The 14,896-nt window shown below is 43.3% G+C and overlaps 1 protein-coding gene across 13 annotated transcripts in view; it reads right to left on the reverse strand.

Moving 5' to 3' along the window:
* Positions 1 to 14,896, reverse strand: part of ABLIM1 (actin binding LIM protein 1) — a 198,521-nt gene that overhangs the window by 125,216 nt on the left and 58,409 nt on the right. For 5 of the 13 annotated variants that reach the window (XM_060274763.1, XM_060274762.1, XM_060274764.1 and 2 more), the window contains exon 1: positions 9,997 to 13,285. The exons of 2 other annotated variants lie outside the window; for them this stretch is intronic. In XM_060274763.1, the coding sequence (XP_060130746.1) occupies positions 9,997 to 10,240 (244 nt within the window). In that variant the 5' untranslated portion in view covers positions 10,241 to 13,285. Of the gene's footprint in view, positions 1 to 9,996; positions 13,288 to 14,896 lie in introns of those variants that run through there. 6 more of the 13 variants (XM_060274761.1, XM_060274759.1, XM_060274773.1 and 3 more) reach the window with 5 other exon arrangements.

Below are 14,896 nucleotides of genomic sequence, written 5' to 3' on the forward strand. Positions count from 1 at the left end.
CTCAGTGTCCAGGCAGAACGATCGGGGTGGAAACACTCCTTCAGGTATACTGGACTTGGAAATTGTGCTTGGAAATGTACTAGGAGCCAATGTAGGTCTTTCAAGACCGGTGTTATGTGGTCTCGGCGGCCACTCCCAGTCACCAGTCTAGCAGCCACATTCTGGATTAGTTGTAGTTTCCGGGTCACCTTCAAAGGTAGCCCCACATAGAGAGCATTGCAGTAGTCTAAGCGAGAGATAACTAGAGCATGCACCACTCTGGCGTGACAGTCTGCGGGCCGATAGGGTCTCAGCCTGCATACCAGATGGAGCTGATAAACAGCTGCCCTGGACACAGAATTAACCTGCGCCTCCATGGACAGCTGTGAGTCCAAAATGACTCCCAGGCTGCACACCTGGTCCTCCAGGGGCACAGTTACCCCATTCAGGAGTACCTGACTACCCTGTTCTCAGTGGAGGGGGTTAGCTCTGGGATCTGTGAACTGTGGAACAGGTATGGTAATTCTAAGTGCATGTAAAGGAGGAGGAGGAGGAGAAATAGCCTGCTACTTGGCCAGTAACGTATGCAGCGCTTGCTTGCCTTTTTTCTGCTAAAAGAGGTTACAATTAGGCTGCAGGAATCTGTGTTCCATGCCCGAAGTCATTTCCCTTTCAAGGGCATATCTTCCATATACCCTTAACCATGTTTCAGCATTACCATGGGTAGCATAAACTAAGTGTACTCTTATCCAATGTTATCCAGATCTTGGGTCTCTGAAAGGCAACACTTTTCCAAACACCAGAAATCAGTAAATGAATACAAACTGTGAGTCAAGGGATGGGCAACCTGTGGCCCATGGTCCAATTTCAAAACTGCCCTGCAATCTGTTCAGACCTCTGGCAAGAGTGATCTGGCCCTCACCTGGCAGTTTGCTTGGGGTGGGGGCAGGGAGAAAGAAAAGGGAGGGCAGGAAACAGAGAAAAATTATAGTCTTACCATTTTCCCCATTTCCCTGCACCACTGCCCCATCCATTGGTAGCATGCAACCCTGGATAAATTATCTCAAAGGGAATACAGCATTAGGCCAACACAGGGACAGACGGATGGTGCATCTCAAAAGAGTGATAATGTACAGTCACCCTTAAATTTTATCTAATAAGCAGTCACCATTAGAAGCAGTGACAGATATTAAATCATCTGGCTTTCCTTGTACTGTATTCCTTATTCATCCAGATCTGTTATTTGAATAGATGAGACACACAGGAAAAAATGCATTGGGTGTGTGTGTGTTTCCTCACCAGTATAGGCTGGGCTTCTGTTATCAGATCCCTGATAAACCCTGGGAACAGAAGGATAACATTCCAACTTCTGCGGCTCACTTTACTGCTAAGAATAGCTGTAGGACCTCACTATGTGGTGATGGATTGAAACTTTTTGCCCTTAGATACTAAGCTGGTTCCAATGCAACGACAAACAGTGGTTTATAGCTACTTATACAAGACTCTGGCTCATACGCTCCCCTGACTTTCTCCTTCTCCAGGATGGCTGGGAGCAGATCAAAAGCTTTTACTGCCAATGGCAATTAACCACAGTTCTGTGTTGTGTCTAAACCCTACATTGCAGTTATGCATCTTATGTATCGTTAGTTGAAACAAGCCAGCTTCATAAAACTATGGTTTAGAGTTGACTTCATTTAGCTAAGCATAGTTAAGACTAACTGCAGTTTGTCCAGGTTGAGGAATCACAACATTTATGTGGTTAATCATAAATGGATGCAGTGGAGAAAACCTTCCTTCACTGAAGTTAAGCTATGTAGAGGCCATGCAGTTTTCATGTGTCCAGTATGCTCATCTTGTTCCTCCTATTTGCTAACATTGTTGGATATACAGTACATACACCATCAAAACACTTCAGACCCAGGGCCAAAATAAATGGGGTTCAAGAAATCCATTACAGTGGTACCTCGGTTTATGAACACAATTGGTTCCGGAAGTCTGTTCATAAACTGAAGCAAACTTTCCCATTGAAAGTAATAGAAAGTGAATTAATCCGTTCCAGACGGGTCCGCGAAGTACTCAACCTGAAGCGTACTTAACCCGAAGCATGGGTGTAATTGGTTCTGGAAGTCTGTTCATAAACTGAAGTGTTCATAAACTGAAGCGAACTATCCCTTTGAAAGTAATGGAAAGTGAATTAATCCGTTCCAGATGGGTCCGCGGCGTTCGTAAACCGAAAATTCGTAAACCGAGGTGTTCACAAACCAAGGTTCCACTGTACAAGATCTTGTTGTTGTTGTTTTGTATTTTGATTAAAGAATAAAATACTAGGTATAATAAAAAGGGAAATTCCTTGAATGCCCAAATCCAGGTTTGAGGCAAGTACTCTTTGGTGAGAGAACCTCAAAACATGCAGCAAAGTAAAGCATGGATATATAGGCTGTTAAAACGTTAAAATATCCCCTTCTAAGTTCCTTCCAAAGTTCTCCACTTCCCTCTGCCAGAGCTGTTACTAAATGCAGAGAGGAAAGGATACAGACACAGTCCAAAACATGGTAGCCCCCTGCAGGGTCGGCGCGTCCATATAAGCGAGCTAGGCAGCCACCTAGAGTGCCGTCATGGAGGGGGCGCTGCCAGCCTGCCTCCTGCCCGCTGCCCTCCGCTCACCGCTTTCCCTCCTGCTGCTGTTTGCTGCTGGCTGCAGAGGCGCTTCCCTGCACAACAGGGAGGCAGGGAAACCTGAGTGCGCGCCCAGCGCAGCAGCGACAGCACCATTCATCCGGCCGAGCGCCATGAGCCCAGCGGGGGCGAGACTCAGCGGCCTTCCGCGCTCTCCAGCCTGCTAACCAGCCAGGCGGCCACCACCAGCAGGCCCTTCCACACCGCCAGGGCGATAGACAGCGGCGGGAACGCTGCTGGCTCCTTTCACGCCACGAGTGAGTTGGCGGCTGATTGACAGGCGGCCTCGGAGAGCCACTGAGTTTGGCACCCCTTCTGCGCCCCTGATGGCCAGGTAAAGAGACTGCTTTTTACCCCTTCCCCTCACCAACAACCAAGAAACTCTCTTTTTATTTTTTTATTTTCTTCCTACTTTTTATTTTTTCTATTTTCTATTTTTTTCTATTTTTTATTTTTCTAATTTTTATTTTTCTATTTTTCTATTTTTTATTTTTATTTATTTTTTCATTTTATTTTTTATTCCACTTTTATTTTTTCTAAAAAAGGTCAACAACCCTGGGAAATGGAGGGGGGCGCCAGAAGGTGATATCACCTAGGGCGCAAAAAAACCCTAGAACCAGCCCTGGCCCCCTGGCTCCTTTTTTTCCAAACTGAAAAGTTTTCAAGAGATCCAGCTATGGTTTTCCCATGTCACATTTAGCCTGGAACTCAGCTGTTGGGTACTGCAAATAAAACAATGTAAATTGAGCATTTTTGCTTAGGTATATTTTACTTTTACTTCTCTTATAAAGAACATGTTTTGATTGCTGCACGGAACAGTAGTACCACAGTGGTGTTTTCTACAGCAAACATGTAAAGTGTGTGATTAAAATGTGCCTGCACATCTTTAAATGCCTATCTACGGTAGGTTCAGTTTTCCTAGATGCATCTCTTCCTTCCTCACTTTATCTACTGCGGGAAACAATCTTAATGTGCAACATTGCCCAATGCCTGGCACCATCAGTTCTTGGAAGGCCTACCACTGCCAACAGCATTATCACTTTGATGCTTCTTACAACAACAACAACAACAACAACAACAACAACAACAACAACAACAACAACAACTTCTTTTACAGGAAAGTATTTGGCAAGCCAGGCACAGCCACCACCACCCTTTCTCCAGAAAGCCTCTAAAGCATGTTTCTTCTCAGTGCATGGCTGCCTCCCTCGCCTCTGCTGCACCACCATGCAGCTCTCCCCCTGCCGGTAAACTTGCTACAGAGAGGCAGAGGACACTTGGCCAAGGGCCCCTTCAAATTGGCACAGCCTGCAGCTTTGTCCTCCAGGGAGCAATGAACTGTAAAATAGCAATACTAGAAGCACACCACCAGTTTGAAGCTACTAGCCTACCGCAGATTTCGGCTGGCTTTGTTGTTTTAAAATCCCACACAAGTATTGCAATTTGAACTCATTATGGTCCTGTTCCAAGAGTGAGTACAAGAACCAATTCAGTTTTTTTATTAAGCCATATACCCAGACAAGTGAGTGTTTATATTTTGTTACAAATGTATAAATTTCTTGCAAGGATAGGAGAAAAGGGGTTCAAAATGCAGTGCTTGACAGTAAGACAAATAAAATGTTGGAAATTTGAATAGGTCACACAGTTAACCCAGGAATACTGGTTTGGGGGGAAAGCATGGGGCAGGACATAAATGAGCCTACAGAGCATTTTGCAGACATGATTCTAAGTTGAGCAAGGAACCTGAAAGAGTTAAGGGGTCTAAAGGACCTGACACCTTTAATAACACTGAAATGTAACCTGCCACCTTCAATAACATGCTTCACTTAGCAATAATGTGCTTAATTTTACCTTATCTGGTCACAGCGAAGGTATTTATTTATTTCTTCTCTTCTTGTGGACATTAGTGTAAAGCAATTGTCCATAAGCATTACCATAGCAACTACTGACAACAACAATGATGTGGGATTTCTTTCAGGGCAAAAGTACGTAAGAAACCAGAGGAGCTTTCCTATCATCCAAATAATAAAACACACCAGCGATCAGACACCTTGCTTTGGCTTTAGGGTGTAATTTAAACATAATGCTACCCTTTATTGAAACTGCTGAAGAGCTGACCTAGCTACCTAACGCAAACACACAATGTCAAACAAATGTTGCACTAGTAGGGACTTTTGTGCTGCTTTCCACTAGAACAGGCATATCCAACTTCCAAGAGACTGTGATCTACTCACAGTATAAAAAGACCGGCTGTGATATTGTCATTGCCAGGAGTTGATGAGCTTTTCTGGGGAGGGTTGGCTAAAGTTGTTGAGTTTTTTGGGGGGAGGATGGGAGAGAGGGTACTGCAATCAACCTCAGACACCCCCACAGATCGACTAGTAATTCTGCAATGTCATGCATATCCTCCCTTGCAAATAGGTGCTGAAAGTGATCTCCTACCCTCTCACCACCCCCTTGAGTGTTTTTGTAGTAGCAAGCCGAGAAGGTTAACAGTAGGAATTAAGACTATTTCACACATTATGGATTAGGAGTGTACACTGTGTGTACATCAACAAATCTGGGGCAGTTACACATATTTATATCACCAGGTACATACACAGCAGATACCTGGAACTGGCTGCATATCACCAGTAGGTCTGTGTGCATGCAATAAAAAGACATATGCATGCTCTCTTACTCCAGAGTATGTATAGCGGTCATTGGTTCACTCATCCTGAACAAAAAACAACATATAGGTAACCCCTTTTACTCATTCTCTGTTGTTTTTACAATGGTTCCCAGTGTAATTACATAAATAGAAGAATAAAAGCACAATCCTAAACCTGTTTACTCAGAAAAGTTTTTATTCTATGGTTTTTGATATAATTGTTGTAAACTACTCTACTTTTTTATGAATAGCAGTATGTGGGTGTACGGTTAGGTGTGTTTGTACAATAGTACAGAGGAGATCTAAAGCGGGTGGTGCTGTGGGTTAAACCACAGAGCCTAGGGCTTGCTGATCAGAAGGTTGGCGGTTCGAATCCCCGCGATGGGGTGAGCTCCCGTTGCTCGGCCCCAGCTCCTGCCAACCTAGCAGTTGGAAAGCACCTCAAAGTGTAAGTAGATAAATAGGAACCGCTACAGCGGAAAGGTAAACGGTGTTTCCGTGTGCTGCTCTGGTTCACCAGAAGCAGCTTTGTCATGCTGGCCACATGACCCAGAAGCTGTACGCTGGCTCCCTCGGCCAATAACACAAGATGAGCGCCGCAACCCCAGAGTCGGTCACGACTGGACCTAATGGTCAGGGGTCCCTTTACCTTTATATTACAGGGGAGATCTAAAGGGTTTGCAAAGAAAGACACTCATAGCAAATTTTGGAGGTGGGGCAAACTTTGCTGTGGTAGGAACTCATGGCTGGTTAGTTTTGGTATTGTCACACCATGGAGAAAATAATGGTGGCAGCCAGGTGACAACAACTGGAAGGCATGCCAGTGCCTATCAGTGGGTTTCACACCCAATTTTCTCTTCCTCTCCCACCGGTACAACACCCACCCACCCTGGGCTTTTATCACACATAAAGGGGAATGGCAAAATGCAGGGAGTATTTTAGCTCAGCCCAAATTACTGTACTGCATATTTCTAATGCTAGACTAGATTTAGCACACATCAGTCCAGCATCAAAGAGACTTGTATGACTGCATTACAATTGCAGAGTTAACAGCAGCTCAAAGTTACAGGTGAGTGGAGGGGTACGATTGCCTTCACATACAAAGTACCGTATATGTTTGCTTTTTCACTGTTTAGGGAGTGGAAGAGACTAAATTGTTCACAATTTTATCTTGATTAAGGAGAAAATAGAAACCAAATGCAGCAGAATGGCAGATCTGAGCCTCTCTGAATAAAAGTGCTGCACACTCAATCACTAGGGATATTATCTGAAGTTCTACTCACCTTTCTTCCTTCCCAGATGGAGACTAAGCTCCAACCCGGCCAGCTTAAGAGACCTGACAAGATCAGAGGTCACTGATAAGGTGCTGTTATGTCTGCAGGTCATAGCAAGAACACAACATTGACACCTTTATTTGCCAGTGGGCTGCTATTGGCTTAGCAGTTGCAACCAGAGGCATCAGTTGCTGAGAAGAAAATTACGACTGAGGAGTCTCCCTCCCTTCTAATTACTTCAAGCTGTGTCTGTCAGAAGGGGGAAGACTGAGGAGTCTGCTGCATTTCTCTATGCTAACCTCAAAACACAAACAAAGGGATGCAGCTCACCCTTATCACAATATTTTTATTATTAATTAAATTTCAATACCGCCCTTCATCTGAGGACCACAGGGTGGTTTACAATATAAAAACCAAATGTAAAAATAATAGCTACGGGAACAGCTCAATTCTCATCACTTGATCTCAGCTGGACTTTGCCATGCCTCACAATACAGTTGGCTGCCTTTTGCTGGATAATATTATGAAAATGGCATTTGCTTGCTTCATTTTTATTTGCAACTTTTTGCTATCTAGAAGGAAAATGACACAAAAACAGTTTAAAACTAGATTGAGGTGGTCTCATACAGGTAGTGAAGCTGTTTACACAAATGGAACTGCTCTTCAGACTAATTTGTCCAAGGAAATTACCGGTAGTGTTTCTCCCACACCTCATCTTGAATATTTTGCTGTGAGGGGCTTCCCACTTTTTCTTTTAGTACAATAGCCATTATAGTTCTTTCTGCCTTAGACACAAACATCTTAGCAAAATTGTGCATCTGCTAAAATATTACATCAGCAACTTAAAAAAATATTATCATCCAAACTGAGCTTTCCTTTTAACTCTGGGTCAACACAGCATTGAACCACAAATGGGAGGCTCACATTAGTCTGCTGGGATCAGGCCAATGCTGGGCTCAGGGCCGTCTCACTGCTCATTTTACAAAACAATTTTTTTTCTGCAGTCATGGAAGTAGAAATCCTTTTAAATAATTAAATAAATTCCTATAGTAGCAAGGCAGAACATTGAGTAAATTGGTTTATGATGCATTAAGTAAATTCTTCTGTCTGGCAGAAGTTAATGTTAAAAAACTGAATCTAAACATTTGTGCCGGCAACAGTGTATGGCTTAGAGCTGTGAATTTGTGTGTGATGCCTAACATAGGTTTCTATATCCTTATGCAGAGGGTTAGTTAATCTTTAGTTTAATGTTTGTTATTCTAACTGGTTCAAGTTCAGATTCTGAATCTGATGATGTCTCAATCAGCTAATTATACATTTGACCACGACCAATAAGAAGTTATTACACAGACTAAACAGGTTAAAAATTGGCTCCCAGATCCACAAGCCTCCATTTGAAGCAGATTCCCATGAATTTGTCCAGAACTCAAGAACAATCACAAACTCTGATTATACAAAATCCTCTGAACACCCAAGTGCTTATATCACACTGTGAAAACCTCTTAACACTCGACTTAACTGTCTTAATCCTAAAGGTAGGAGTCAAAAGTATCAAAGTGGTCAAATAAATTGATCCCATTGACAGGATAAAAACTATGGCTAGGATCCAGGCCAGAGCAAGTGGCTGTTATGCTCAGACAAACAACTATTTAAGCTCCTCTAGAATTGGCCTCCACAGTCACTTACGGACTCATTGTTAAAACCATGTTTATGGAAGACAATCTTACTCAGCTATAAGTGATCGCCAAAGAGAAGAAAGAGACAAGTTGCAGCTCCCTGCATGCTCCCAAAATCTCTCTCCCAAGTTTGGGGCCCTCCACAACGGCAGCTGGTAAGATACAAGGAGCTATAAAAAGGTAAAGGGACCCCTGACCATTAGGTCCAGTCGTGACCGACTCTGGGGTTGCGCGCTCATCTCGCATTATTGGCCGAGGGAGCCGGCGTATATAATCATAAGCAATTGTAGTCTGTGCCTTCCTCTGTGTGCGGGATCTTATCCAGCATGCATAATCATGCCACAGGGAAGCATTTCAGTGAAAGAGAGTGAAGAATAAGCTTAACTTTCTCTGAGTGAAAGTAAAAAATATGTGCCTAAATTTTGGTGGAATCTGTGGCATGTTAGTAACACTGTATAAAGGCACTCCAGTAAAAGAAGAATCACTAGCTGCTGCCATTTTCAAATCAACTATGCAAAGGAAGGCAATTTATGGTGAAAATATTGGGTTGCCTGAAGATTGATGGCTGAGGGACTAGATAGGCTGGACTCAAGCATTTGTCACTTGTCCTCCATGAATGGCACCTTTATACTTTGGAATTCCATTTTCGTCATTTGGAAAATGGAGATAATGACCACATTTGTAATTCTGTCTGATACCTAGCAGTATTAAGATGATTATTATTTATTTAAAATTTAAAGCACCTTTCTTCTCCAAGCAGTTCAGAGTGGCAAGATGGGCTGCTTGAATGCAAGAACTGACCACCACTGTTTTCAAGATATCAATTAATTATTTGCAAAACACTCCACAATCTCCTGTATCGCAGCAGTAATAGGCACAATGTAACAAACACTAAAGGAATCATACAGTTTAAAAAAAAACCTGCACTTTCCAACCTAGGCCACATTAAAGGAGTTTTTACGTTTATGTTCTGTACATTGCAAGCTATATTGGGACTGTTGCACTGTCATGTTACTTGAGTTTACCATCACTTCACAGCAGCAGAAAGAAACTATCAGCTATTGCGCTCTCCTTTCTCAAGAGATGAAGGGATAGAAATAAATTTCAACAGAACACACAACTAAGGAGTGGCATAATAATCAAAAGGCAGGGCTTCTGCTTGGACCAGGCATCTAATGGGAACAGAACTGAAAATACTTTTTAATCAAACAATACACAAAAAGTCATAATTTTTTAAAGGACCTGTTTAGGAGCTCTGCTTTTTGACTTACCACCTTGTTGCCTTAACTATACTCTCTAGTCTACAGCCACCTTAACATCTGGTTAGACTGGACTTCCTCAACCTGGTGCCCTCCGTAGGTTGCTGGGCTACAACTCCCATTGTCCCTGACATTTGGGACATGCTACACTGTGGCTGATAAGAGTTGGGAGTCCCAACAACATCTAGAGATCACCGGGTTGGGGAAGCCTGGCTTAGGCTACCATATGGAAAATTCAGAAATATACCAGCTGTTGGACTTACAACAGCCTACCATTTATTGACTATTTAGAAAAGCAAGGCCCATGGTAGTTGCTGCATAATACAAAGTGGACAAATCCAGCAGCTGCTCTAGAGTATATATACCCTCTGTTGATCTCCATGCTTCTTAGCAAATATTTCATTTCCACCACAGATTTTAACAGTCACTGAAACAGCTCAAAGGTGGACAAGTCCAGACTAGAGCCCAGCTTTCTTACTTACCTGAACCTTCTGGATAATCAAACAACCATTCACACAAATAGTAGTCATCTGGATTCAGGTATGGCAGCTGCTTCATCACAGACTGCTTGGGGACAAGGTACAAGACCTCAGCAATATTACCGTCCTCTATAATAGACATCCTTTTGATAGAGTTTTTGAACTTTATCCGCTCAGACACCAACCTCTTGCTTTTCCCTGATCCACAAAGCTTCCCAAAACTGTTTAAACTGGGGAAAGATGGCATATCTATGGCAACTGTAAAGCGAGCAGCTAAGGAAGTAAACCAGAGTGAGCGAGCGAGTGAGAGTGTGAGAGCGTATACATAGCCACTGGGCTGCCACCGTCTGGCATGCTGTCCTCATCCATCCTTATTTCACTTCCTTGTCCACCAAAGGAGATTAAGCAGGAAGTATTTTTAGCAGTGATCTTCAGGAGATTATGACAAGCACGCTTAGTCAGGTGACAGCCTTCAAAACACTATTGGAACCAGCAACGCTTTGCTTTGGTGTCCATAAACGTGAAGTGAAAGCATATAGAGCATGGCACAATCGGATTAATATCCTGGGCAAGAGAGAGGACATATCTGAGGAAGATAAGAGGATTACTTTTGAGAAACAAAAGCCTCAGCACAGTGGAAGAAATCTTGTTAAGAAAGAACCTTCATAAGCCCCACATATCCATCTGTGCATTTAATCTAACATTTCCCATGTGCATTACAGCTAAGGATGGCTCACCACACTCTATTGTATCTTGTACAGCATTTCTACCAGCAGATTTTCCTGCGAGACATAATTTCTGCAGCCTCTGTGGTCACAAAAGTTATCTATAGCCTTCTTGAGAAATATTTATTTTCCCAACTCTGCCATCTCCTTTCCTCCTTCCAGTCTCATTAACAGAAGACTCACAAAGATCCCAACTGTTACCCCCACCTCTAGCTGTATTTACAACAGATATCTACAATCTATTCCTAATGACTTACTAATCTAAGAAACTAAACTAATGATTTTTTTTTCCTTGGGAAAGAGCAAAGTAAAATATTAACAGTGCATTCGAAAGCACTTGAAGCCAACAGTGCATAAGCAAAGGGGGAAATTCTAGTTGTTGTTAGCATCACATAGTTACAGGTATTGACTCTGAAGAGCATGCAAACCAAATGGAACCTCCACTACCCCTTGTTTCAGGTCGGCTGCACAAATAGTTCCCCACATGGAATTGCTTTAATCACCATGTTGCTTGCGGTCCATTTGTCACACTGAAGCATAAGAATGTTAGGCGAGCCCTGAACAAAGAGGCATGTCCAGCACCCTATTCTCCCCAATGATGAACCAGAGGCCCATAGGAAGCCTGCAAGCAGGACATGGGTGCTTCAGCACTTCACACCTGCATTTCTCCCTGACTTCGAGGTGTATATTCAGCAAATCATATTCCACAGCTCTCCCTTCCTCTGTTTTTTTTTCTAGAGAGGGAAGTAATTCAATTTTCTTTTCACGTATTAACAAAAACAATACAAAGAGTTCTTTATTCTCACTAAACATTCCCCAGTCTTCTCTTTCCCTATGTTCCCAGATGGCAGCACATGTGAAAGGATGAACAGAGACCCCATTCTATAAGACAGTTTTCATGAATAAGCAATTCAGAAGTTAAAGGTATGTGCTGCTCTTTTAAAAATCACCTAGGGTGTCTCTATTTTCATCTGAGAAATGTTGGAGGGTATGCTTTAACTAATCTCCATTGAGAAGAATTCTTGAGTCAAAAAACATTAAGTGCTCTTTAAACTCAAGCTCAAAAATGAACAGTTCATGTGAATGCTGTATAATATGCATTAATGTGAAGCTTACTGCAACTGAAAGTCTATCTTACCCAATACTGCTGAATCTAACAAAAGATACACTTTGGCTGTTGTTAACAGTTGAATGACTGTGAGCACCCACAAAATAAAACTGGAGTGGTTTATTATGGCTGTTCAGATGCTCTGCACATGCTCACCCACACAAGCTAACACGGACTCTAGAAAAATGAAATTAAACTACAAACCATAGGCTTTGTCACTGTAGACAAAGCCTATGGTCTGAAGTTCTATTGCACCCTTTCTGGTTCCAGCGTTTGTTCCTGGTGTTAAAATTCAATAACTATGCAAGATACTTCAGGGTGCTTGTTTATACAATCAAAATCAATGGATAACCTGAAAATTCTTACTATGACATAAAAATCTATTATGTATTTATTTAGCAATAAGCTAAGCAGGCAAATGCTCTCAGGGCGGTCAAAGCATTCCAATGTAGACTTGTTTCATGTAATTCATTGGTCTGAGCTCAACTGAGCAAACATAACACACCTGTTTGCTGAGTATATGGTAGCTTATCTTGAGATGAACAGAATGGAGAACCTGGGGCTCTTGATTATTTTTAAATCGCCTTTGAACTACACTCACATCATAGTCCCTGTATGGCCTTAGACTTTGTAAACAAACCCTGAGGGTGAAGTGGGTTCAGGAATAATCTTAATATGAAATCTTCTGTAACAAGTGAGGGACAGGAAAACAAGGCTGAAGAATTGCTGTCTTTTAAAAGTCATTTTCACCACATTCAGCTGCCTGTGAACTTTCGCATGTGCAGCTACAATGAAACATGGGCCTTTTCAAGAACTCTTACCCTCATTTGCACATGTGTGTGTATTCTGTGATGTTGCAAAGATCATGGTAAAGAACAAGAATGCCTGCAATTTCCATGAGTATTTCACACATCAAATTGCTCAGAGAAATCGGGTCCTCCCTAACAAGAGGGCATGTGTTGCGGTGCGACCTGGCAACCAGCCCCTGTGTTGTGGGTGGGAGCGTTTGGATGGCCACAATACCCTATTGGAGGTCCCTCGATGCTGGGAGCAATCAGTCCAATGGGAAGCCAGCTAAAGTACATTGAGGGACCTCTATTTAAGCCCATGCACGTGTCCCTGAGCTTCCTCTTTTGGGCTCTGTGCATCGGAACACACGCCCATAGCGCTTGACCTTGCTATGCTGTCGTGTGTCGTCATCTCCTGTGACTCCGGCGCTTGCTGGGTCCACGGCCGTTTCCACATAAGGTCAGGAAAGCCCACTGCCTAAAACTCTGGAAAGCAGCTGCCAGCCATTGTACAATGGGCCAATGGTATGACTTAATACAAGACAGCTTACTATGTTCCTAAGAAATATTAATTTCCTTCCCGCCAACAGGGCACTGCGTTTCATTGGTAGAGGTGCTGCCATGTGGCATCACCTCTACCAATGAAACGCAGTGCCGGGGTGAGGGATGACCGTGGCGCTGCAGAGCGGAACAGGGACCTAGTGCCCCTGTTCCACTCGCTTACCTCCCTGCTCTCCCGGCACGGCTGGTGGAGGGAAAAGGGAGGCCGCCACGCAGCTCCCCCACTTGCCGGGGCGCCCCTCAGTGCCCCCTGATCGCCCAGGCACCCTGGCGCAACGCACCACTAGAGTCAATGGGCGAGCCGGATCTGTGCATCGGAACACCCGCCCACCTCTCCCTACTTTTAGGGCATTTTGCGATTGACCTTGCAATGCCGTCATGTATTATCTGTCATTGGGACAGGGGCACGGCAGGAATTTTCCCCACTTGGCTGATTGGCTGGTGCCATTTGGGTTTTGCCTGCCGCATAGCAAATCGTCACAACTTGTAAAGTTGGGATAGGCTCTGGTTCAAGTTGATGGGGTGGCAGAAGGGTCTCGCCATCCCTATGTGTTGGGTATTCTGCTAAAGGAATCCATGGACTCATGGTTGGTCTTCCCTGTGAGGGGTTGTGCCCTGAGCCTGAGTCCAGGGCTCATCTGGGTGGAGACTGGCAGGGCTCCTGCTTTCCACTGTCCCAGGTGTTCACCCAAGGCTGACTTATGGTTGGTGCCCAGGGTCAGCGCTGCCTGCAGGGCTGCAGGTAGCTAGTCAAACCAGAGCCTATGCAGCCACTCACTTGATTGTAATCAATAAAGTTGTGGCCTAAATTCTGCCAAAAACCAAACCAAAGATTTGAGTCTTGTCTGAATTTATTCCGGGAGGTGGTTAAAAGGTCTCCACACGCAACTGAAAATAGTAATAATGAATATGGACATTTACCCCATGTAGCTCAGCAACAGAGCACATGTGGTGCATGCACAATGTCTCAGGTTCAATTTCCAGCACCAGCCACATAAAGTCAGGAAATCCCACTGCCTAAAACTCTGGAAAGCAGCTGCCAGCCATTGTACAATGGGCCAATGGTATGACTTAATACAAGGCAGCTTACTATGTTCCTAAGAAAAATTAATTTCTTTCAAGATTATAATACTTCTCTGTGTGTGTGCATATGTGTATACATGCATACACCCTTTATTGCTAAGAAAATGGCTGCCTCCCATTGTGACAAAATCCAATATCAATACTTTAAACAGGAGGGCAACTGGATACTTAAATTAATCTGCTGGTGAAAGTTTTTGTGAAATGATTGCCCCATCATAATGATTATTATGGTGGTAATCAGCTGCAACTTTTTTCAGGCTGGACAAATTTTATTTCCAACTGCACCCCTTTAGGTCATATTGAATGTCAGTATGAAAAGTTCCCTGACTTCCGTGATCAGCTGGTGACTGAGGTAGGATGGTAGGCTGGAAAAGTGTCCCTGCACACAAAGAACCCTCCACACATCACATGGCCCTTTAGATCTTAACCAAAGCCACCATTTTTAAGCTCCAAAGTTTAGCTCCCATAGGAGCTGTTTTTTTGTTTAAAAACACAAAATACTACAGAATGTTTTGCTAGGCCAATTTGTTATTAAAGAATTTATTTGGATTGTGGTGTGTTGAATTGTTGCTTTGCTTTTAAAAGTAGAATTATGTATTACCTGCAATGATGACCGTGAGTCATGATCCCTGTTAGAA

The sequence above is a fragment of the Zootoca vivipara genome, chromosome 5, assembly GCF_963506605.1.
Source record: "Zootoca vivipara chromosome 5, rZooViv1.1, whole genome shotgun sequence".
Classification (NCBI taxonomy): Eukaryota; Metazoa; Chordata; class Lepidosauria; order Squamata; family Lacertidae; genus Zootoca; species Zootoca vivipara.